Source organism: Antedon mediterranea, chromosome 3 (assembly GCF_964355755.1).
Source record: "Antedon mediterranea chromosome 3, ecAntMedi1.1, whole genome shotgun sequence".
Taxonomy (NCBI): Eukaryota; Metazoa; Echinodermata; class Crinoidea; order Comatulida; family Antedonidae; genus Antedon; species Antedon mediterranea.
In genome coordinates, this window is record NC_092672.1 from 38,661,736 (window position 1) to 38,683,961 (window position 22,226).

The following is a 22,226-nucleotide window of genomic DNA, read 5'->3' on the forward strand; positions in this document are numbered from 1 at the left end:
TTGGTTAGTGAGTTGATCAAATCGAAAAAAAATACTGTTGAAAATACAGTACTTACGCGTACTTACTTCTCTGCAGTATTTTTGATAGAGCGCCCTCATTTTACCTGCTCGTTGTTTTGATGTTTGGTGGGCCACAAGCCGTTGTTTTTTGTGTGCGGAATTTAGGTAAGAATAAAATTACTTTCATGATGATAATACATTATTTTTTATTAAACATGCGTGTTTTTATAGCCGCCACATTTAAGACCACGTTGAATTATACAGTAAGCCTCTATAACGATACTTACTAGCCTAGATCATCAGTGTAGTAGATAGGCATAAATAGGCCTAGGCTAGGCCCTCTAGCTAGGCCTAGTATAACTTAAGTAGGAGGCGCGGCGCGAGGAGGGTGTCTGATCATTTCGGCCGCCGGTTATATGGAATTGCCAAATTCATGAAACGCCAAAAAAGACAAAATATGTATTGTTTATTTCGGCCGCCAGAATTGTAATTATTCTTGAATATGTATGACACGCCATGTGTGTTAAAATGCTATTTTTATTTACTAAACACTGTATTATTAAGCCGAATCGGCGGTCTTCAATTCTAGAAACAGCAGCAATATTTATGTCTTAATTTATGGCGTGCACTTTGCCATCACTACAGTGAATATTAATGATATTTTTTTAATAAGAAGAAGGAGGTTTTTTTTATATTCATAAATAAACACATTTTTACAAAGCACGCACATCTTCAGGACCTGTAAAATAAAAATAAACATTTAATCAATATTCATTTTGATCAAAATATTCAGATGGTAAAATACCGTAATAAAACTTTAAATCTACGGCAAAAAAAATGTATTTAGCCCATTGCACAACTGATCTCTGGTTTAAATGACCATAGTTCTCTGTGGCGTTCCATAGACTTGGTAAAGTTATTTTTTTTCACTGTAGTACTGTAAAGTTATTTCTGGCTATTTCAATTTGGTGCGCCATACCTGGCGGCCGAAATGATCATGCTATATTTTGTCCTTTTTGGAGTTTCATGAATTTGATCGTTCCATAACCGGCGGCCGAAATGATTGGCGGCCGAAATGCGCTGTGACCCCAAGGAGGAGGGAGAATCACCATCATCCACAAATAAATAATTTGGGATAAGGCTTCGGTCGCACAATTTAGTAAGCGCGACCGAAGGAGAAGAAAAGATGTCTTTCATCAAAGTTTAGAGGTCTACTATTCCATTTTATACAAATATAGGCCATTTAATTTTATTATTGATTTTGATGATAAATGCAAACTATTGTTATAATTCATTCACATTGTTAACTTAATATTATTAAATCATTATTTTTATAGAATTCTGTCTGATTCTTTTGATTTGTCATGATCGAAGGACCTAGTATCATCAAAACTAAAGACAATGACCTCAAATGTGACGTTGTGGGTAAAATCAGACCCATTCACTTTTGGAACACTTCAAGTATCACCACATCCAAAACTTTCTCTACATGTAAGTAAGAGAAGAGGTATTCATGTGACTTATTTAATGTAGGCAACATTAAAAATAAAACAAAACATGAAAAAAATAAAACTTCAAATAGGCCATTTCAAAGTTTATAATAAAGTTAATCACTCCTGTAAAAAAAAAATTATATTTTCAATTAAGACAAATTAAAATCCTTAAACATAAAATAGAATACTATAATTTACTCAAAATAAAAAAAAAATCTTTATTTTTTTGTAGTATCTAAAGAAAATAGCAAGCTATGTGAAGACTAAGGGGGATGCAGGATACCCTAGGATAAGTTTTCCAGTATGGAAGCACATAGCATGTAATAAGCTGACAATGGCTGAAGATCTAGCCTGGATGTAAGTATTGCTACTGAAGCACATAGCATGTAATAAGCTGACAATGGCTGAAGATCTAGCCTGGATGTAAGTATTGCTACTGAAGCACATAGCATGTAATAAGCTGACAATGGCTGAAGATCTAGCCTGGATGTAAGTATTGCTACTGAAGCACATAGCATGTAATAAGCTGACAATGGCTGAAGATCTAGCCTGGATGTAAGTATTGCTACTGAAGCACATAGCATGTAATAAGCTGACAATGGCTGAAGATCTAGCCTGGATGTAAGTATTGCTACTGAAGCACATAGCATGTAATAAGCTGACAATGGCTGAAGATCTAGCCTGGATGTAAGTATTGCTACTGAAGCACATAGCATGTAATAAGCTGAAAATGACTGAAGATCTAGCCTGGATGTAAGTATTGCCGATAAGTACAAAAAACCAAGACTTTACAAATCATTAAAATGCAGGAAACACAAAGAGTTATTGACGTCTCCCAGACCAGTCTCCCTATTATTATATATTTAGTATATATGGGGTTATAAAGGCATTGGCCTAAACTTTTCACTTACATCAAGTATCAAGTGAGTAGGTAGCCTTCCGCTACTTTTTCTGTCTAAGCTAAAAGCTTGGCTTTGTAGAAAAGTCGGTATTCAGTCCATAACTTTGTGTTTTTTAAGGTATTTTGAAGGCTATGATTTATTGAGTCACTATGAACCTGAAGAAAGGCTTCAGCAAGCAGAAGCCTACACAAATTGTAAAACTACCAAAGAACAAGGTAACATTTTGTTCATTAAATTAAATTGTGCATTGTAGTAGTGCAACCTACCTTTTTTTGCTGATTTTAATTACACATACAGACTACAGTATGTTGTGACTAGTGCCTTGTAAGCACATTTGAGTTTTGAGTTTTTTTATTATGCAATCAAAGGCAATTAAAATACTGTAAATAAATATAAAACTTAAATAGAAAAACATTTGCGCAAATTTAGTGGATTTGTGTGCAATATAAATTTGCTTATTTACATATTTTTGGCACAATCCATTCTTTTGTGAATTTCATGTTTATTATTAATGTTATTACTGTATTTGACACTAGATTCACTGCGAAACAAAACATCAGTAGATACGTTGCAATTCCTGCTCTACCTGTTCATCCAACAAGTTCACAAGATATCTTTAAGATCCTCATTGATGACTGGTGAGGAGTATCCTTCTCAATAATGTCATAGGTATTTTATAATGCAGTCTAGGTCCCACATTGGAAGCATGAGCATCTATATGGCATGATGCATTGTGGAAATTGCATCACCAACACGTTTTTAACCTTTAACTAAAACTAGAGAGCCTATTTGTAAACTGTACTGTATACCCAAAACAATCAGAAATTTCAACTTTAACGAAAGATCGGAGGTCACACAAAATATTACTCTCATGATTATTGGAAGACTTGTGAGGTCTTGTAATTCACTATCTATCTATCTATATTTCCATAACAATTTATTTTAGGTGGCCAACACGAGCAAGATCACCTGATTTGTCTGGTAAAACATCGTCTACATCAAAGGTATTCACTTTCAATCAATTCTTATAAACACCAACATTGTTAAGGCTTCTTTTATAAAATGAAATAAAAGATCTTACAGACATTTCACTATAATAAATTAACTATATTGTAATTTAACAGGTTTGATCAAAGCTTATTCATTGTAAAAAGTGTCGACATTGTACTTGAATAATGTGTTTCCCATTTTCTTTGTTTGTTTGTTTCCTTCATCTTCCTGGGTAGATAAGCACACAGGTAAAGTGAACTCCCTTTGTTGTTTAATCATTTCCATGCAGTTTACATTAAGCATGCTTATTCAAAGAATTCCTATCAATGAATAACACACTTTTTTGATTCAGATTTGTTTATCCATACTTAAAAACTATTCCATCCTCTTGATGTCTCTTGCATGATTATTTATTACTAAATTAATTCTAACTCAATTTTTGTCTTTCTGGTGGTAAGAAAAATGTTTTTGATTTAATTTATTTCTTGTTGATTTGTATGTTTCAACACACATATAGAGTAATACTGTAGTACATAAGCATACAGGATATTTATCTTTGCTTGTGGTATTTGTTATACCAGTTTCAAACTAACTGGACTGAGCATGAACATCTATTTGTGTTCAAATCATGAGTTCAAATCCTGTCTTGACACCAGAATATCTCAGCCTAACTAACAAGCCCAATCCAAAATACTTAGACATAGCATCTTATGATCTTAAGAGACTTCTCCTGTTAGGACATTTTTTATCTACAATTCTTTGCCAAGTACAGTACATACTGTATTATTTTTTTTTTCTTTCTTTCATTCTTTTATTCAATTTTTCACACTTCAAAAATAATACAAGTTATGTGAAACAATGATAACAGGTATCATAGTAATAAACAATAAGGTAATCAAACTAATTAAAAAAAATATATAGAGATACTTGTACTTTAAAAAAACAAAACAAAGAAGTGTGAACGGAGGTCAAATAAGTATGATACTTTAAGCTTGACCCCCTAACAAGACTGCAGGTTACGGTACATGACAAAAAACATTTTTAAAGAAATACATTTTTACTTCTGTTTCAATTTATTTTGCAGCATTATACACATTTAATAACATGATTTATATTATTTTTTATCTTTCTTTCTTAACAAAGTGATATTAAATTTGTATTGAATTATCACAATATAATTTATTTTGTTAATTACATTTTGAGTTAAATATGAAACCTTTTTAATAATACAACATTATTAATATTTCCTATCAAGTAGCTGAGTGTCATCATTCAAAGCTTCTATGAAACAATAGAATTGTAGTTCTGTCAATAAAAATAATGTATTCTGCATTTTGATAGATAGACTACCAAAGGAATATTTGATATAATGAATGACTCCATCTTAAGCTCTGTCTACACCATCAAACTTTATGTGACAACAAAATGTGATGTGTCCATATATGTATATACACATTTTTTTTGTCATCTAGTTTAATAGTGCAGACAGAGCTTAAAGTTATGTACAAATCACTCATCATATGAATGAATGAATCCATCTTAGGTTATGTGTACTTAGTTATGTACTTAAATCACGCATGTATACTCTTGTATTGTAGGGTCTTGATGAAAACACTTGCTTAACGTTCATACTTAACAATCTCAATGACCTCATGATTCTTCTAACAGATACAGGTATGTTTATTTGATAGTGAATTAAATACTCTAAACATGGAGTTGTAAAACTCCCTGCTCTAATAGGCAAATCCAAAAGGCCATGTAACCCCCCAGTCTTTAAACAGTGATTGGGTTCGCTTGTGACAATCCTGGCTTTTTGTTTCATTATATATTTTTATGTATTCTGTTGTAATTGTAATGAGCCGATATTGAATAAATCAAAAAATCAAATCAAACCCCCTAAGTACAATTACTAAGTACAAAGTGCTAAAATCAGTATACTTTATCATTGCAGTAACTTATAGTGGTACAACCAATGACGTTTTATTAACAATAGAATCAATACAAGCACTGGGATTGCTTATATCTGGGTCCACTGATGGCTGCAAGTAAGTTAGTACTTAAAATATCAAAACACTTGTCTGGTTTGAGGCTGTAAGTAAATTTATCCATGTATGGAAATAGACTTTTAGGATGTTCCCTCATCCTCTTTAATGCAAAGCTTTAAGATCATCACAAATGTCTTGATGTTTAATTAGTATCTTGTCATCTAATGATGCAATGATACTGATATTAATTATAAGATCATCACAAATGTCTTGATGTTTAATTAGTATCTTGTCATCTAATGATGCAATGATACTGATATTAATTATAAGATCATCACAAATGTCTTGATGTTTAATTAGTATCTTGTCATCTAATGATGCAATGATACTGATATTAATTATAAGATCATCACAAATGTCTTGATGTTTAATTAGTATCTTGTCATCTAATGATGCAATGATACTGAAATTAATTGTAAGATCATTACAAATGTCTTGATGTTTTATTAGTATCTTGTCATCTAATGATGCAATGATACTGATATTAATTATAAGATCATCACAAATGTCTTGATGTTTAATTAGTATCTTGTCATCTCATGATGCAATGATACTGATATTAATTATAAGATCATCACAAATGTCTTGATGTTTAATTAGTATCTTGTCATCTAATGCAATGATACTGATATTAATTATAAGATCATCACAAATGTCTTGATGTTTTATTAGTATCTTTTCATCTAATGATGCAATGATACTGATATTAATTATAAGATCATCACAAATGTCTTGATGTTTAATTAGTATCTTGTCATCTAATGATGCAATGATACTGATATTAATTATAAGATCATCACAAATGTCTTGATGTTTAATTAGTATCTTGTCATCTAATGATGCAATGATACTGATATTAATTATAAGATCATCACAAATGTCTTGATGTTTAATTAGTATCTTGTCATCTAATGATGCAATGATACTGATATTAATTATAAGATCATCACTAATGTCTTGATGTTTAATTAGTATCTTGTCATCTAATGATGCAATGATACTGATATTAATTATAAGATCATCACAAATGTCTTGATGTTTAATTAGTATCTTGTCATCTAATGATGCAATGATACTGATATTAATTATAAGATCATCACAAATGTCTAATGTCTTGATGTTTAATTAGTATCTTGTCATCTAATGATGCAATGATACTGAAATTAATTATAAGATCATCACAAATGTCTTGATGTTTAATTAGTATCTTGTCATCTAATGATACAATGATACTGATATTAATTATAAGATCATCACAAATGTCTTGATGTTTAATTAGTATCTTGTCATCTAATGATGCGATGATACTGATATTAATTATAAGATCATCACAAATGTGTTGATGTTTAATTAGTATCTTATCATCTAATGATTCAATGATACTGGTATTAATTATAAGATCATCACAAATGTCTGGATGTTTAATTAGTATCTTGTCATCTCATGATGCAATGATACTGATATTAATTATAAGATCATCACAAATGTGTTGATGTTTAATTAGTATCTTGTCATCTAATGATGCAATGATACTGATATTAATTATAAGATCATCACAAATGTCTTGATGTTTAATTAGTATCTTGTCATCTAATGATGCAATGATACTGATATTAATTATAAGATCATCACAAATGTCTTGATGTTTTATTAGTATCTTTTCATCTAATGATGCAATGATACTGATATTAATTATAAGATCATCACAAATGTCTTGATGTTTAATTAGTATCTTGTCATCTAATGATGCAATGATACTGATATTAATTATAAGATCATCACAAATGTCTTGATGTTTAATTAGTATCTTGTCATCTAATGATGCAATGATACTGATATTAATTATAAGATCATCACAAATGTCTTGATGTTTTATTAGTATCTTGTCATCTAATGATGCAATGATACTGATATTAATTATAAGATCATCACAAATGTCTTGATGTTTAATTAGTATCTTGTCATCTAATGATGCAATGATTGTTTATATTAATTTTCTTTTCATATTTTCTTAAGAACAATTCAATCTCTTGATGAGATAACTATGCAGCAACAAGTTCAAGTTAAATGTGGCTACTCAAAGGTACGTAAATTTCCTTTTCAATCTCTATATAATATTTTGACTCATACATACTGATACATTATTGTATGCGAAAGGGAAAAAACAGTGAGCCTTCCCAATTTATATTGTAACAATTATATATTATGTATCTTCTTGGTCAAAATAAATGTGAATATGAATGAATGTATGTATTCTACTCCTACAATTTGAATTATTTGTTAATCATACCGTTTTCAGATTTCTAAAACATTTTCATTTCGTGCATTTGAATCATGGTTACGGTCCAACTTGGCTGATAATCCATTTGGTGTTGGTAACTGTATAACATCTGGACGGAGACTATCATGGCCAACCACAGGTACCATTTTAAGTCAATATTTTTATTTTATATTTTTTTTAAAGACAGATAAATTCAAAACTTCCCAGTCATGCTGAAAGATGCTGAAAGATAATTTATTTATTGTTAATGCATTTCAATTTGCTTTCTATGTAGTTTCGCTGCTAATAATACATTTAAAAAAAAGATATTAATTACATACTTCACTTCTTTCAAATGAGTTGTAATGTAAGCAGAAATTACATCAGATCATCACCTAGTTAATTTCCCTCGTGGAAGATTCAGGAGGAAACAAACCCAAGTATCATTTCTTTCACAAAGGATTAGAAGATTCACTTTTTCACGAGTGATTACATGTTGGAATAGTCTGCCAACCGAAGTTGTCATCTCTGAAACCATCAACACATTTAAATTTGTTGTAGAGATTAAAAAGGCACACACCAACTAAACTTGCGTTGAGCGTGCTTTCACAAGTTGGGTTGAGGGGTGTTATGTTTAAGCAAGTTGGGTTGAGGGGTGTTATGTTTAAGCAAGTTGTTTATTTCTTTCAGGGTGTGATTCAGAAGGCAAGACAGAGAGTGGATCAAAACGTGGTAGAGTTGCCACAAATGCACATTTTACCACTAGAGAGTAAGTGAGCACATTTAATACATCTTGTTAATAGTTTTTATTATGTATAAGCATCACCTAAATATTTTGACATTTTCTTTTCAGTCAAAAGCTAATTATTATCTCTCAAGTTTGTAAGCAAACATTAGCAAAGGTAGGAAGAAAGAGAAAACTAATATGTTTTGTAAATTGCTTAGTTATTGTAGATACAGACACAAGAAATCGCCATAGTTAATCTAACACATATTCAATGTTAACCCTAGTAAAAATAGTGTGATGGAATTCTTATTCTTCATTGTAGATGTCAACTACATTGACTGATTCAAGGGTCAAAGTTCATCGTTGTCACTATGCATTCATGTATTTATTATCACCATTAAGGTAAATGCAATCGACATTCAAAGAAACTTTATATATCTACTTTTTAATAATTATATAGTTATGGTTGGTTTGTTTAAGCTGATTCTTTGGTGTATTTTTATACAGTGGTCATTTTTTGAGAGGCTGTAAACTAAACTGGTTTTTTTTTTTATATGCTGTTTAAAGACAAAGAGATTAACTCAAAACTTTCTAGTCAAACTGAAAGATAATTTTTATCTATAATAGTTTTGGGTTTTTTCATCTAGATATGTTAGTATTGAAAAGTGTCGTCATTCCACCATTGTTCTTGGACCTGTTGCTACCACTGTTCATGTGACCTCTTGTGAAGATCTCACTATCATTACACCGTGTAGGAGATTCAGTATCAGGTAACATTTTAACACCCGATTCCCAGTGCTATATCTCCACATACTATCTATTACTGAAGTATCATACAAATATTTGGTAATACAGCATCTCATTCACATGCTGCTCTATTTACTATGATGAGCAGCATTGATTCTATCATTGTGTTTGCATTGAACCAAACAAAGGAACATGAAATGTAAAGCTTTGTCTACACTATCAAACTTTATGTGACAAACAAATGTGATGTGCCCATACGGACATGATGTCATATCACTACCATATTTGGGCATGTCACTACCACATTTGGGCATGTCACTACCACATTTGGGCACACATTTTGTCAAACTAGTTTAATAGTGTAGACAGAGCTTTAGAATTATGGAAATATATGCCTAATCAAGCAACATCTACAACTTATTGATTGATTTAAAATGCTGTCTCATTTCCAATTTGTGTTTTGGGAAATCCCTTTTTTCTATTATGATATCATTTCCTTTGTACGTTTCAGTGGCTCCACATTATGTACTGTGCACCTTCTGACACCAACTAGACCTCTCATACTCGGAGGCAATGACAGTATTACTCTAGCACCTTATCACACACACTACCCCATGCTACAAGACCACATGGCTAAGTCTGGCATCGCAGGCTTACCGAATCTATGGAATAACCCACTGTGTGTTGGTAGGTTATTCTAATTATTAAATATTTATTCCTTCGTTTTCTCCACATAATTTGTTTTCATTTAAATGTACTGTACTGTTAAACTTTTATTTTCAAGCAAAATGATTGTTTGGCAAATGTGAATGTGACGCCATGTTTACCAATACAGTAATCCACATGATAAACAAGCTCTTTTTAAGATGTAACTACAGTATGGTTGCAATGATGGCTTCCATTTTAAGATGTAACTACAGTATGGTTGCAATGATGGCTTCCATTTTAAGATGTAACTACAGTATGGTTGCAATGATGGCTTCCATTTTAAGATGTAACTACAGTATGGTTGCAATGATGGCTTCCATTTTTTTCCTCTTTTATTTTCTAATAATGTTTGTTAATCCTCCACCAGGTCTTGATCATCAAGAGTCCTTTCCTGTTTATTCATTCCTACCTCCTCAAGATTTCTTCATGTTTGTCATTCCATTTGAGTTAGAAGGCGACACAAAGGTAAACAAAAAATAATTCTAAATCTCATTTTAATAACTTATACAGTACGCTAGATTTTAATAATTGAAACTCTATGCTATGTAACTACCACAGAATTTTTAACAGCTGTATTTTGTGACAACACCAGAAAATGATTACTGTAAATCAGACTTTAGAGTGGTTTACAGTATTAATACTTTAATGTATTTAGAATGGTGTACAGTATTAATACTGTAATGACAGTATTGATACTGTAGTGTATTTAGAATGGTGTACAGTATTAATACTGTAATGACAGTATTGATACTGTAGTGTATTTAGAATGGTGTACAGTATTAATACTGTAATGACAGTATTGATACTGTAGTGTATTTAGAATGGTGTACAGTATTAATACTGTAATGACAGTATTGATACTGTAGTGTATTTAGAATGGTGTACAGTATTAATACTGTAATGACAGTATTGATACTGTAGTGTATTTAGAATGGTGTACAGTATTAATACTGTAGTGTATTTAGAATGGTGTACAGTATTAATACTGTAATGACAGTATTGATACTGTAGTGTATTTAGAATGGTGTACAGTATTAATACTGTAATGACAGTATTGATACTGTAGTGTATTTAGAATGGTGTACAGTATTAATACTGTAATGACAGTATTGATACTGTAGTGTATTTAGAATGGTGTACAGTATTAATACTGTAATGACAGTATTGATACTGTAGTGTATTTAGAATGGTGTACAGTATTAATACTGTAATGTATTTTTAGGAGCTTCCTTGGAGTTTACCGTCTGAATATGAAGAGGGTTTATTGACAAGACAAAAACAGATAAAGAACTGGCAAAAGACTGTCAAAGATGCTAAGTTGAATCCAGCTCAGAAGCAGCAATTCCAGACATTGGTAGAGAGTAGGTTTCAGGTACGTTTATGAAATGTTTATTTTGCACTGACTTCGGCAAATTTAAGTGCACAATAGGGTTTATACTTAGTTATCATCACTTAAAATGATGTAAATACAAAGATGCAGGAGTTTATCAATTAGTTCCATTAACTCCTCTGCCTCACATTGCCATTTTTCTATAAGATAAGATTTATAAAGAGCACATATCCACAAAGTGCTCAAGTCGCTTCTGAAAACCATAAAAAATACTAACTTTGAAACTAAAACAGCAAATTTTAAAAAAACCTGAATAGTATAGTATATATATATATATATTCTCATAAATATTTCTACTGTATCTTTGTTGATAGGCATGGCTTGTAGAATCTGGACATAAGAAACAAGTGGATGGTCTTGTACCAGTGCCTTCATCTCCTACAAAATGAATGCAACAAAACAGGCTGATGTGATGATGATGCTGAAGACTAGCAGCTTAGCCATGCATAATGTTTCATTTCAGTTGATAACTTTCATCAGTGTTCAGGGGTCACCTGGTGTCGCATCTGATCATAGCTGAGCCCTCTGAGAACAATCTTTGACTGAAGATGTCACCCTGTATAAATGAATAAAGAGTTGTAATACTGTAGTTGTTTCTCAATAACTATCTGTAGCATAAATAAATTATTTACCTCCAATTCATGTTTAAAAAACTGCTAACAAAAATAACCCTTGATTTATTTAAGTGCAATTATTAGCCAAACATTCCATTTTCAGTGATGTTTAAGGTTAAGCTTTTTTGTTTCTATTATTTGGGATCCATTTGTGTTTTGCCAGTACTGTACAATTGGATACATTTATCTGTTGATTGTAGACCTAGTATGTTATTGGATGCAGGTACTTATTGTGAAGGGTTGGTGTAATACCAACTTGTTTTTTTGTTAGTTTTAGAATTTAAATGTAATTTATTAACAAAAACAAATTCATACATACATTAATTAAAGTTTAAACAAAATGTTGAAAGGATTCTGAATATTATTTATATATTATATTATTACTATATTACATTATTGGAATCCACTAATTTATGCTTTGTTATGTTCAATTAACATTTAAATGTGCAATTAATTTGAATTCAATTACCATCTGTATTATTTACACATTATTGTAATTAAAGGATGGATGCTGTGTGGGTAGGTTTATATTAAAGATATCTTTGGTGAGTTTCTTTTTTTTAACGATCAAATATTATTCTATTTTTAGAATCTTTAAAAGCATTTCTTTTTAAGATGAATTTCAAGTGGCTTCTTAAGTGTGTCACATTAAACACTTTCCTTTTTATATAGAAATTACTTCCTTGTTTTATTTCTTGTATTTAATTTTCACCAAAACAAAGACTGATATTCTGTAGAAATTTGCTTTAAACTTTATTTAATATTTCCAACAGAATATGTACATTTTACAAATGGTGGAATGTTTTCCAACTATGAGTTTACAAAATAAAACAGACCTAAAACATATATTTTACACTACTGTATAACTTAAAGAACATAATATAACTTAGAAATAATAAAAACATTCAGTATTTGTATTAAAAAACATTCCTTCATTTTCTGCAGCATTTATAAAAAAAAATCAAGTATACATTACTATATATGTTTGTGTACCTATTAAATCTTATTTTTTTATCTGTTGGAAAATAAAGAAAATGGCAATTGACCTAGCTAAGCATTGGTATACATTGTCAAGGTCTACACGTAGGCTTAAATGACAATTTAAAGCGGACTAAAATACCTGTACGGTTTAATATAACCCATTGGGCTAATAGAAAACAATTTGAGCCCGTAGGCCTATTATTCCGAGTATTGGCTTACTTTTTAATATATATGGTGGAGAATACATTACACTGTATATAGGTTTTAGAATTGTCTAAATACTGTATGTACATTGAAGCTTATTTGTTTTCTTGTCAAATGCTACTTTTGATAAGTACTGTACTGTTATAGATGCCTAGAAGTTACAAAAATATATAACACTACATATGCTTTTGTTAGGCCCTGTCTACACTATCAAACTACTGTAGTTTGACGAAAAATTGTGATGTGCCCAAATATGGCAGTGATATGACATCATCATGTCCATATATGGGCACATCACATGTTGTTGTCACATAAAGTTTGACAGTGTAGACCAGGGTTTATACTGTGGCTCCGTTTTCATGAAGCTATAAAATTGGAATATATATTTATAGCTCCATGATCTGTCCTATCCAGTAAAACAAATCACATTCAATATTTGTGCTCAACAAAGAATCCGATTAATAATTAATGTATGATTGTTTGTTGAGTATTTGCTTAAAGCTCTGTCTACACTATCAAATATATATGGTAGGCCCAAATATGGTAGTGATATGACATCATCATGTCCATATACGGGCACATCACATAAAGTTTGATAGTGAAGACAGAGCTTTATGTTTGAAAACATCCATAAAATGGAATACTGTACGTTAATTAGCAAGTATTCAGTAAGTCCATCAAACAATGTACAATAAGTGTATATTATTTAAAGACACAGTTATGAATACAATTCTTGACAATCTCGGCTATAAATCCTGCTAAATGCACATGCAGTCATGGTGCTCTCATCAATCGCTATCGGACTCGTATTGGTTGTCTTCCACTGGGACGTCTACAGGAACAATAAGGCTTCCATTCGTGGATTTATCAATGCCGGTAACTGTGTCACCTGTGGAAAAGAATATTGTATTTGTCGGATAAATCATGTATAATATCACCAAAATTACAAGTGAGAATCAATTTCATAAGGAATTTAATTTGATTGATTCTCATCCATAATATTTCAATTTTATTCAGAACTTGAATCAAAGTACACTAAACATATATTTTGAATGAATGGGATGCACAACTTGGCAGGTCCCTTTCACATTTCCACAAAAACAAGTTTTTTTTTCCAAACCTGTAACAATCTTGACTATTCGAAGCTTGTCTTGTTCAATAAACAATGCGTTTGCTAAGAAAGCACCTCCTCCTAACACTGTGATAAATGTTGTGATATACAACGCATATTGAAGTGAGTAGAAGTTGTTGTAATCCTCTGACAGATCCATGTGGTGGCGTATACCATCTGATATCTAAATGTATTTCACACAAATAATAGTCAAATATTGGACGTAAACCATCTGATATCTAAATGTACATAATTTCTATGTATATTTTATATGCAAATGACAATAAATGGAAGTAATTTTCCATTGATGAATGAAAAATGTATTGACAAAAATAATAGTCATATATCAGATTGCAATTACTGTTGTTATAAACAGGCAATTTTTAACAAAATACTTTCATTTGCTTAAAAAAGACACATTACAAAACGACAACAAAGACTGAAATGAATTTATACAAAAACATACAAAATTGAATACGGTACACTATAATTTTTTTTAAATAATCAAAATCCAATACAAATTACAATTGAATAGAGATTAATAAAAATAATTATTACCAATTAACATATTTTTTTTTAATTATTAAAAACCAATAAAAATAAAATTTACATTAAAATTGAATTGAGAGTACCATCAACTCTCCCAATACTATTCTCTCTGAAAACCGTAAACTCTCCCAATACCAGACTCTCTGACAACTTTAAACTCTCCCAAAACCAGACTTTTCTTGAGGGTACAAAGGTCCCAAAGTCATTTTTACCATTAAAACGCATTCTGAATACCAAACTTTCCAGAAAACCAGATATTACGTCAGCCCAAAGGTGTCCGGTATTGGGAGAGCTGACTGTATATATATACTTACAGCACCAATAATCCATGGACTCAACGCATCTCCTAATGCATGACCCATCAACATCTGTAGAGCTGAGGCTGTAGCTCTTCTTGTTGGTAGCACCACATACTACAGAATCAAGACAAGACAGATTTAAGATCAGTTGCACACTATTGGTAGACTGCATACAAAGTATTAATTGTACATAAAATATTAATATACTTTTTTGCCTAGGATAGAATGCTAAGAGGTTGTTTAACTATTTACTTTATCAATTAATCTTATGCAATTTGAAAAGAAATTGAAAATTGAAATATTTACGATGTGTTTTACTTACCAAAAGTATGTCTGGAACTAAAGCCCAATTTAAAAACAGCAGAATCTCAGCTATTAGAATTAATCCCTACAAATTCACAAAGATTGTAACCATAAAAAAATGTACTGTATATTACTATCACAGTTAGTTTGTATGAAAACTAAATTATATTCCATTTTTTTTCACTTTTAATCATTCCATGGGCCTTCAGAAAGATAATACTGAAAGCCAACACTTGTATAACTACTGTGTATATTACTATCACAGCTAGTTTGTATCACTTTTAATCATTCCATAGGCCTTCAGAAAGATAATACAGAAAGTCAACACTTGTATAACTAATGTGTATATTACTATCACAGCTAGTTTGTATCACTCTTAATCATTCCATAGGCCTTCAGTACTTTTGTGTTTCACAATAAACACATTCGAAATGAACCAAATAATGTATGTGTATATTAAAATAAAGACAGATTTGACATACCCATGCAGCATAATCAAGGATAGGTGCTAACATCAATCCAAGGTACAAAAACGGCGCCCCCACAATCAGACCAATAGCACAAACCAATGGGTCGGCTCTGGGGTTATATTTACGATACCACTGAGCACCTACAGTTCCTATGATTACTCCGACAAATCCAGATATACAGGTGATTCCACCAAATAGAAAATCAACACTGGAATATAAAGTGGAATACAACTGAATTATAATATCAATGTTCTACCTACCTGGATCTACCTGGAGTTAGACACATTAATGCTTCTGTGCCCCTCTTGACCATATTCTTCTTAGATTCATATGAGCTGTATTTTAACGGAAGGTTAGACCAGAGCTTTTTTGTGTGGTTTTAAATTGGTTTAGATTTTGAGATTCAATAACATTTTTTGGCAAAGACTTCCAACAATTTTAAAATAGTTAGAGTTGATTGATATCTTTACTTTCAAATCTGTATATGCAAAATGATACTTACTTCTTTGTATCTTTACCCTGAATCTTATACGCATATTTGATTGCATTCGGTGCCCACAATGACAAAGCACCAACAACCCACGCAACAGACACGAACCCTAAGGATGACCACATCCAACTACGACTGAAAATAAAATAACAAGTACTTGGTGGTAAAATAACAAAATAAAAAAAAGTGCAGGCCTAATTACAAAAACAATTGAGCACTTCATTTTAACAGTACTTTTCTTTATCAGTAGACTTCATTTGCATTCAAGTCATCTAAGTAGTTACTTACTTTCTTTTAAGTGCTTTTAAATCATCTAGATAACTCGTATTCCAAAAGTTTCTATTGTTGGACTCAGCTTGTCCTCTGCGTGGCTCCCTGATGCACAGGATAACAGCAATAACACTAACCACCCCAAGAAAAGGTGTAACCTAGAAAACAAAACTATTTATCAGACATTTCACTTTCCCTACTTATGTTATTACTCGCTTGATGTTAATGGGGTAGGTTAACAAGCTAAATACCTTATATGACTCTTTTCTTCTTTTTCAAAACTATACATTACTGTTATTAGCTACACATTTTAAATATCTCTTTGGCCAAAAAAATTAACATTTCTAATATCGGTTGCATTTATCTTGCTATACAATTTAAACTTTTAAAATAACAGAGACTTCATACTCTAAAGGCAGCTTGCCACATGCCAAAAAGGTCAGCTATTCCACTACCAGCAATGTATCCCAACCCACTGTAAAGAAAATAAAAAATTGTTATAGATATAATATAATAGTGATTAACGGCAGAACATTTCCACCTAATCTCTTTTATTCATCTCATTAAAACTATACACATAAGAAAAAGAAGTAAAAAAGAAGATGAAAGGGGCCTCCAAGATAACTATTATAATTGTGATAGCCCACTAAAAACTAGTTACATTATTAGATAATAAATAAATAAAAAGCCTGTATAGACGAATATACCATGATATTTGTTACTACTGCCATGTTTTATTCATTTTTTGCAATGTTTGTATTTGTTGCTTTTGTATTTTACCCGTTGGTGGTGGTGTGCTGTTTTTTGTATTTTACCCGTTGGTGTTGTGCTGTTTTTTGTATTTTACCCGTTGGTGTTGTGCTGTTTTTTGTATTTTACCCGTTGGTGTTGTGCTGTTTTTTGTATTTTACCCGATGGTGTTGTGCTGTTTTTTGTATTTTACCCGTTGGTGTTGTGCTGTTTTTTGTATTTTACCCCTTGGTGTTGTGCTGTTTTTTGTATTTTACCCGTTGGTGTTGTGCTGTTTTTTGTATTTTACCCGTTGGTGTTGTGCTGTTTTTTGTATTTTACCCGTTGGTGTTGTGCTGTTTTTTGTATTTTACCCGTTGGTGTTGTGCTGTTTTTTGTATTTTACCCGTTGGTGTTGTGCTGTTTTTTGTATTTTACCTGTTGGTGTTGTGCTGTTTTTTGTATTTTACCCGTTGGTGTTGTGCTGTTTTTTATATTTTACCCATTTCATCATATTTTAATGTTTTATATACGTGACAAGCAGAGTTCTTGATGGAATAAAATAATTGAATAGAATAGGATCAGCAGTGGACGCGCATTGTTAACCATTCTCTATTCTTAGCATGGTGAGATTCATAAGTGCTTCCACAGTACCTTCCCACAGGAATAGCAAAATAAAACAACATTAACATTTGTGTTCTTCTGTTTCCAGTAAATAAATCAGCTATAATTGTTGAAGCAACTGTTGTATAACTTGCTTCACCAACACCGACCACTGCACGCATGAACAAGAATAAAGAATATTTCTAGAAGGGAATCACAAACATTCACAAATTAAATTTCATTAGTTTAAAAATCAAAGCATTTTAAAACAGTTAAAAAAAACAGGACTGTAAATTAATTGATATAAAACGATTTAAAATGTAGATGATTGGTTAAAGACTTTTCTATTACTCCAGAAATTGTGATATATGCCACGGGTGGGTCTCAGATGAGTAGGCCTGTAACTCATACTATTGTGATATATGCCACGGGTGGGTCTCAGATGAGTAGGCCTGTAACTCATACTATTGTGATATATGCCACGGGTGGGTCTCAGATGAGTAGGCCTGTAACTCATACTATTGTGATATATGCCACGGGTGGGTCTCAGATGAGTAGGCCTGTAACTCATACTATATTAATAGATAATTCTTACATCACTTGGTACAAAGGATCCAGCGAGGGTTGACCCTGACCACACACATATTCCAAAAATTAATATCATCTTTCTTGAATAACGGTCGCCAAGGTAACCAAAAACAGGTGAAGTGACCATGTAACCAACTATGAAGACGGTCTGCAGTAAACCACTCTCAGAATTCACATTACTTTTATCCAATTTAAAAAATTCTTGTATTTCTGGCAGATTGGCTGAAAAAACAATAAACCTAAAATATTTACTATTGTGAGTGCCTTTTCATATTTGTATATATAGGCCTAGGCCTACCTACCTATATTTTATAATATATTTATAATAAATAATTTATATTAGGCCTAGGCTAGGCCTAGGCCTAGGCCTAGGCTATAATTAAATTAAATATTATAAATTAATAAAACACACATTCTAGGTTAAGGTTATATTGGCCTAGGCTAAATAAAAAGATAAACAAATCACCTGCTATCGTATATCTATCCATGTAATTCAGAAGGTTTATAGCAAATAGGATAACCACTGTAATGTAGGCCCTAGTCATAGATATCGGAGGGGGCTCACGGTACACTGCTTCAGCAGAACTTTGCCGCGATGAGCCATTATCACTTTCTCTTTCCTCGTCTGGAGGCTGGGCCTGGCGGTTAACATTGACCATATTACCAGGGCGCGACACAAAAGGTTCTGTTTCCTCCATAATTTCAATATACTCTCCTAAACGAGTTGATGTCGACGAATTGGTTTCAGCATATCTGTCGTTCATAAGTAGTTAATTTGAGATCTCGTGATCTGCTGGTGATGTTTGTTCTCTCTTCCTCCTCCTCTCTCTCGTCGATCATCCATCGACTCGATCGCCGCGCGACGAAATTTCCAAAAAACAAGAATCACAATAAATAGCGCTCTCTATAATTGTTGTATGTATACATGCCATGCAACTTTGTTTTTTTTTTTTAATGGTCCACTTGTTTAGGCCTGACATATACAACCCTCAGAATATCTCTATTTCAAAATAAATTAAAAAAAAAAAATTATTTTCCATTAAAAAAAAAAATCCGTAGAGGTTCAAACCCGGCCAATCTAGAGCTGAGAGCTCACAAACCTGAGCATTGCCCGTTCCACCACAAAGTAGTACATGACTGAACACCTGATAATAGTCTATTTATACGTGTATACTATTACATAATTCACCATTACGTCATAAATATCATATTAACCTTGTTAAAACCAAAATGACCAGTTAGCTCAGGGTTCGACCAGCGTGGGTTCGAGTCCCACTCTGATCGGTGGAATAGAGTTAAGGCTATGCGAGCCACTGTGTTTGGGGTTCACAGATCATACGTCCCCCTTTCCACCACACACCATGAGGCGACAACATCAATGCATCTGGTGATGTGCTGGAAACGACCCCAAAAGGCTGTGGCAGGGCCTTAGTGCTGAGGCAGGGAGGGCACATTTAACATCTTTTTTTTTATTTAGTTTTTTTTTCAACCTGTATTCGATCTCGTAAATTGTATGTTTGCCGCCCTCAATTTTAAAAGAAATTGAATTTATATTTTATCGCAGGTGTTCGAAACGGTTTGGTATGCAGTGGGAAATATGGTAATGTTAGTCATTCGCGGTCAACACGCCACACTGATAAAAATTTTGATTGTGTTAATCAATGTTGCAACATTGGTAGCGAAATGTCCAATTCATGCCTATTGTATTGTAATAATATATATTATGAATAAACGTTTATGGTAGTATGGTCCCAGAATAAACATGTTTTAAACAGATACCGTAGTTTGTCTCCGATGGTTTTTGTCACGGGGTTAATTGCGACGTGTAATAAGATCAAATATAGAACATTGCAAAAATTTCTTGACCAATTTCGAAGCTTAGACTAATTCCACCGCCGGGCTAGGCCTTTAGGCATATACGAAGTCGAGTTTTTGAAGTAAAACAACCCACATAAAATGTTGAAGTCGCATCTGGATGTTGAAATTTTAACATTATCATAATTATCATAGGTGATTATGTATAGTAATAAATATAAGTATAAGTGAAATTCTGGACTCTATTTTCAATATTAGTTCTGCGCCAACCATGTAGGGCTAGTACTGAAGACTTAATATTTAATTTCATATTTCAATGAATAATAGGTGCACTTTCCGGGGACACTAAATAAGTATTTATCTTAGACAAACACAAGTTATTAAAATCACTGATATAGCTTGAAACTAATTTTTCTTTGCATTACGGATGGAGTAACCGATTATTGAACATTATAAAAATATGAAATATTTTTGAATCCAGAATCTTTTTTGTTATGTGGCTATTTCGCTGTGCTCCCACCACTGGCGCCAAATTGGATCCACTGGAGCACAGTGTATTAACATACGAAAATATGTTGAAACTTAATTGGGTCCACTGGAGCATAGTGTATTAACATACGAAAAGATATTAAAATTCAGTGACTTATTTCTATTTTATTGAGAGATTGAAACTTAAGTGACTTTATTTCTATTTTATATCACTGGCTCCAAATTGGGTCGATTGGAGCACAGTATTAACATACGAAAATATATTAAAATTAAGTGACTTTATTTCTATATAACTGTGCTCCACTGGCGCCAATGGTCTTGAGCACAGTGTATTAACAAACAAAAAGATTGAAACTTAAATGACTTTATTTCTATTTTATATCACTGTGTTCCCCAGGTGCCAAATTGTGTCCACTTCATTAGCACATACGAAAAGATATTAAAATTTAGTGACTTTATTTCCATTTCATATCACACTGTGCTCCACTGGCACCAAATTGGGTCCACTTGAGCACAGTGTATTAACATATGAAACGATATAAAAAATAGTGACTTATTTCTATTTTATAAACTGTGCTACCCTGGTGCTAAATTGGGTCCACTTCTAGTGACTTATTTCTATTTTATAAACTGTGCTACCCTGGTGCTAAATTGGGCCCACTTGAGCAGTTACGGTACCGTAGTATACTATTTCTATTATTGAAGTTAATAAAGGAAATGGCGCTCCGTAGAAAAAAAGTAGAGAATGCTCCAGTCAGCGAAATATATATTTTTTTTAATTGAAAGAAAATTATAATAACAATTTAAAAGACATACCAGACTAAAACTTTTGTTTAGGGCTGCCTTGTTATTATGCAGTATTTTAATACCCTTAGTAGCCCCGGTGACAATTGTAGTATATAGATATAGTGTATAGATTTGATTGAGCCATAATAATGCATTTATAATTCAATTGAAAAAGGAATACGAATACGAATAGTGTGCGACTAATGTACACGGCTAAGAAGTACAAAATGTAGAGCATTGCATTCTAATAATCAATTTATAATTTGTGCGCGTACGTGTGTGTTTTACCCGATTTTTGTGGAAAATATTTTTTTGATTTGATCAGTTCAAAAGTAGAAAGATATAGAGACCTTGTAAAAAGGTGGAGTGAAAAAAAAAATTTAAAATAAAAATGGTATATCAAATGAGTATAGGTAATTTTTGTTTTTATTCAACTTCAGATGTTTATTGTCGCGCTTAGTAAATGTTTTAAAATGTTCTGCTGGGAAGTCCTCACCATGTTTGGACTACCTATCTACTAAAAAAAAAGCCTACTTGCTTTTAGCAGAATTTGACTGTTGTATTTTTCCATTTTAAGAGAAATTCATGTGTTTACGTCGTGATTTCTGTTACATATTTATTTATGTAAATTTTAACTAAATATTATATCTGATATCCATGCCT

At 32.0% G+C, this 22,226-nt stretch overlaps 2 protein-coding genes across 5 annotated transcripts; one reads left to right on the forward strand and one right to left on the reverse strand.

Annotated features, from left to right (window-relative positions):
* The first annotated feature begins 121 nt into the window (after positions 1-121).
* Positions 122-12,551, forward strand: LOC140045551 (TBCC domain-containing protein 1-like). 4 transcript variants are annotated; one of them, XM_072090510.1, is made up of 18 exons: positions 122-165; positions 1,338-1,491; positions 1,726-1,850; positions 2,513-2,610; positions 2,932-3,040; positions 3,342-3,399; positions 4,984-5,059; positions 5,337-5,430; positions 7,447-7,513; positions 7,730-7,850; positions 8,381-8,459; positions 8,544-8,592; positions 8,740-8,819; positions 9,065-9,187; positions 9,676-9,851; positions 10,240-10,337; positions 11,095-11,244; positions 11,577-12,551. In XM_072090510.1, the coding sequence occupies exons 2-18, from the start codon at positions 1,402-1,404 to the stop codon at positions 11,649-11,651; spliced, it is 1,668 nt and encodes a 555-aa protein (XP_071946611.1). In that variant the 5' UTR covers positions 122-165; positions 1,338-1,401; the 3' UTR covers positions 11,652-12,551. The 4 variants fall into 4 exon arrangements, with proteins under 4 accessions (XP_071946611.1, XP_071946614.1, XP_071946612.1 ...); XM_072090513.1 differs by lacking the exons at positions 11,095-11,244; positions 11,577-12,551 and having other exon boundaries at positions 9,949-10,314; XM_072090511.1 differs by lacking the exons at positions 122-165; positions 1,338-1,491; positions 1,726-1,850 and adding an exon at positions 2,137-2,180.
* Positions 12,552-12,613: 62 nt separating this feature from the next.
* On the reverse strand, positions 12,614-19,322 carry LOC140045552 (protein spinster homolog 1-like). The gene is made up of 11 exons (XM_072090514.1): positions 18,940-19,322; positions 18,481-18,695; positions 17,937-18,088; positions 16,962-17,028; positions 16,572-16,711; positions 16,296-16,418; positions 15,806-16,001; positions 15,343-15,408; positions 15,036-15,134; positions 14,182-14,356; positions 12,614-13,950 (listed from the first exon to the last, which is right to left on the reverse strand). Exons 1-11 carry the CDS (start codon positions 19,235-19,237, stop codon positions 13,850-13,852), a joined length of 1,632 nt encoding a protein of 543 aa, XP_071946615.1. The 5' UTR covers positions 19,238-19,322; the 3' UTR covers positions 12,614-13,849.
* Positions 19,323-22,226: the final 2,904 nt, after the last annotated feature.

What these genes read in the sequence shown, in the direction of transcription:
- LOC140045552 (XM_072090514.1), bottom strand. Translation starts at nt 19,237, where the DNA reads ATGAACGACAGATATGCTGAAACCAATTCGTCGACATCAACTCGTTTA. An exon ending in GATCCTTTGTACCAAGTGAT is followed by an intron (nt 18,089 to 18,480) that starts GTAAGAATTATC and finishes ATTCCCTTCTAG; the next exon opens with AAATATTCTTTATTCTTGTT. An exon ending in TAGTTCCAGACATACTTTTG is followed by an intron (nt 15,135 to 15,342) that starts GTAAGTAAAACA and finishes TTGATTCTGTAG; the next exon opens with TATGTGGTGCTACCAACAAG.
- LOC140045551 (XM_072090510.1), top strand. Translation starts at nt 1,402, where the DNA reads ATGACCTCAAATGTGACGTTGTGGGTAAAATCAGACCCATTCACTTTT. An exon ending in TTAAATGTGGCTACTCAAAG is followed by an intron (nt 7,514 to 7,729) that starts GTACGTAAATTT and finishes TACCGTTTTCAG; the next exon opens with ATTTCTAAAACATTTTCATT. An exon ending in GAATAACCCACTGTGTGTTG is followed by an intron (nt 9,852 to 10,239) that starts GTAGGTTATTCT and finishes ATCCTCCACCAG; the next exon opens with GTCTTGATCATCAAGAGTCC.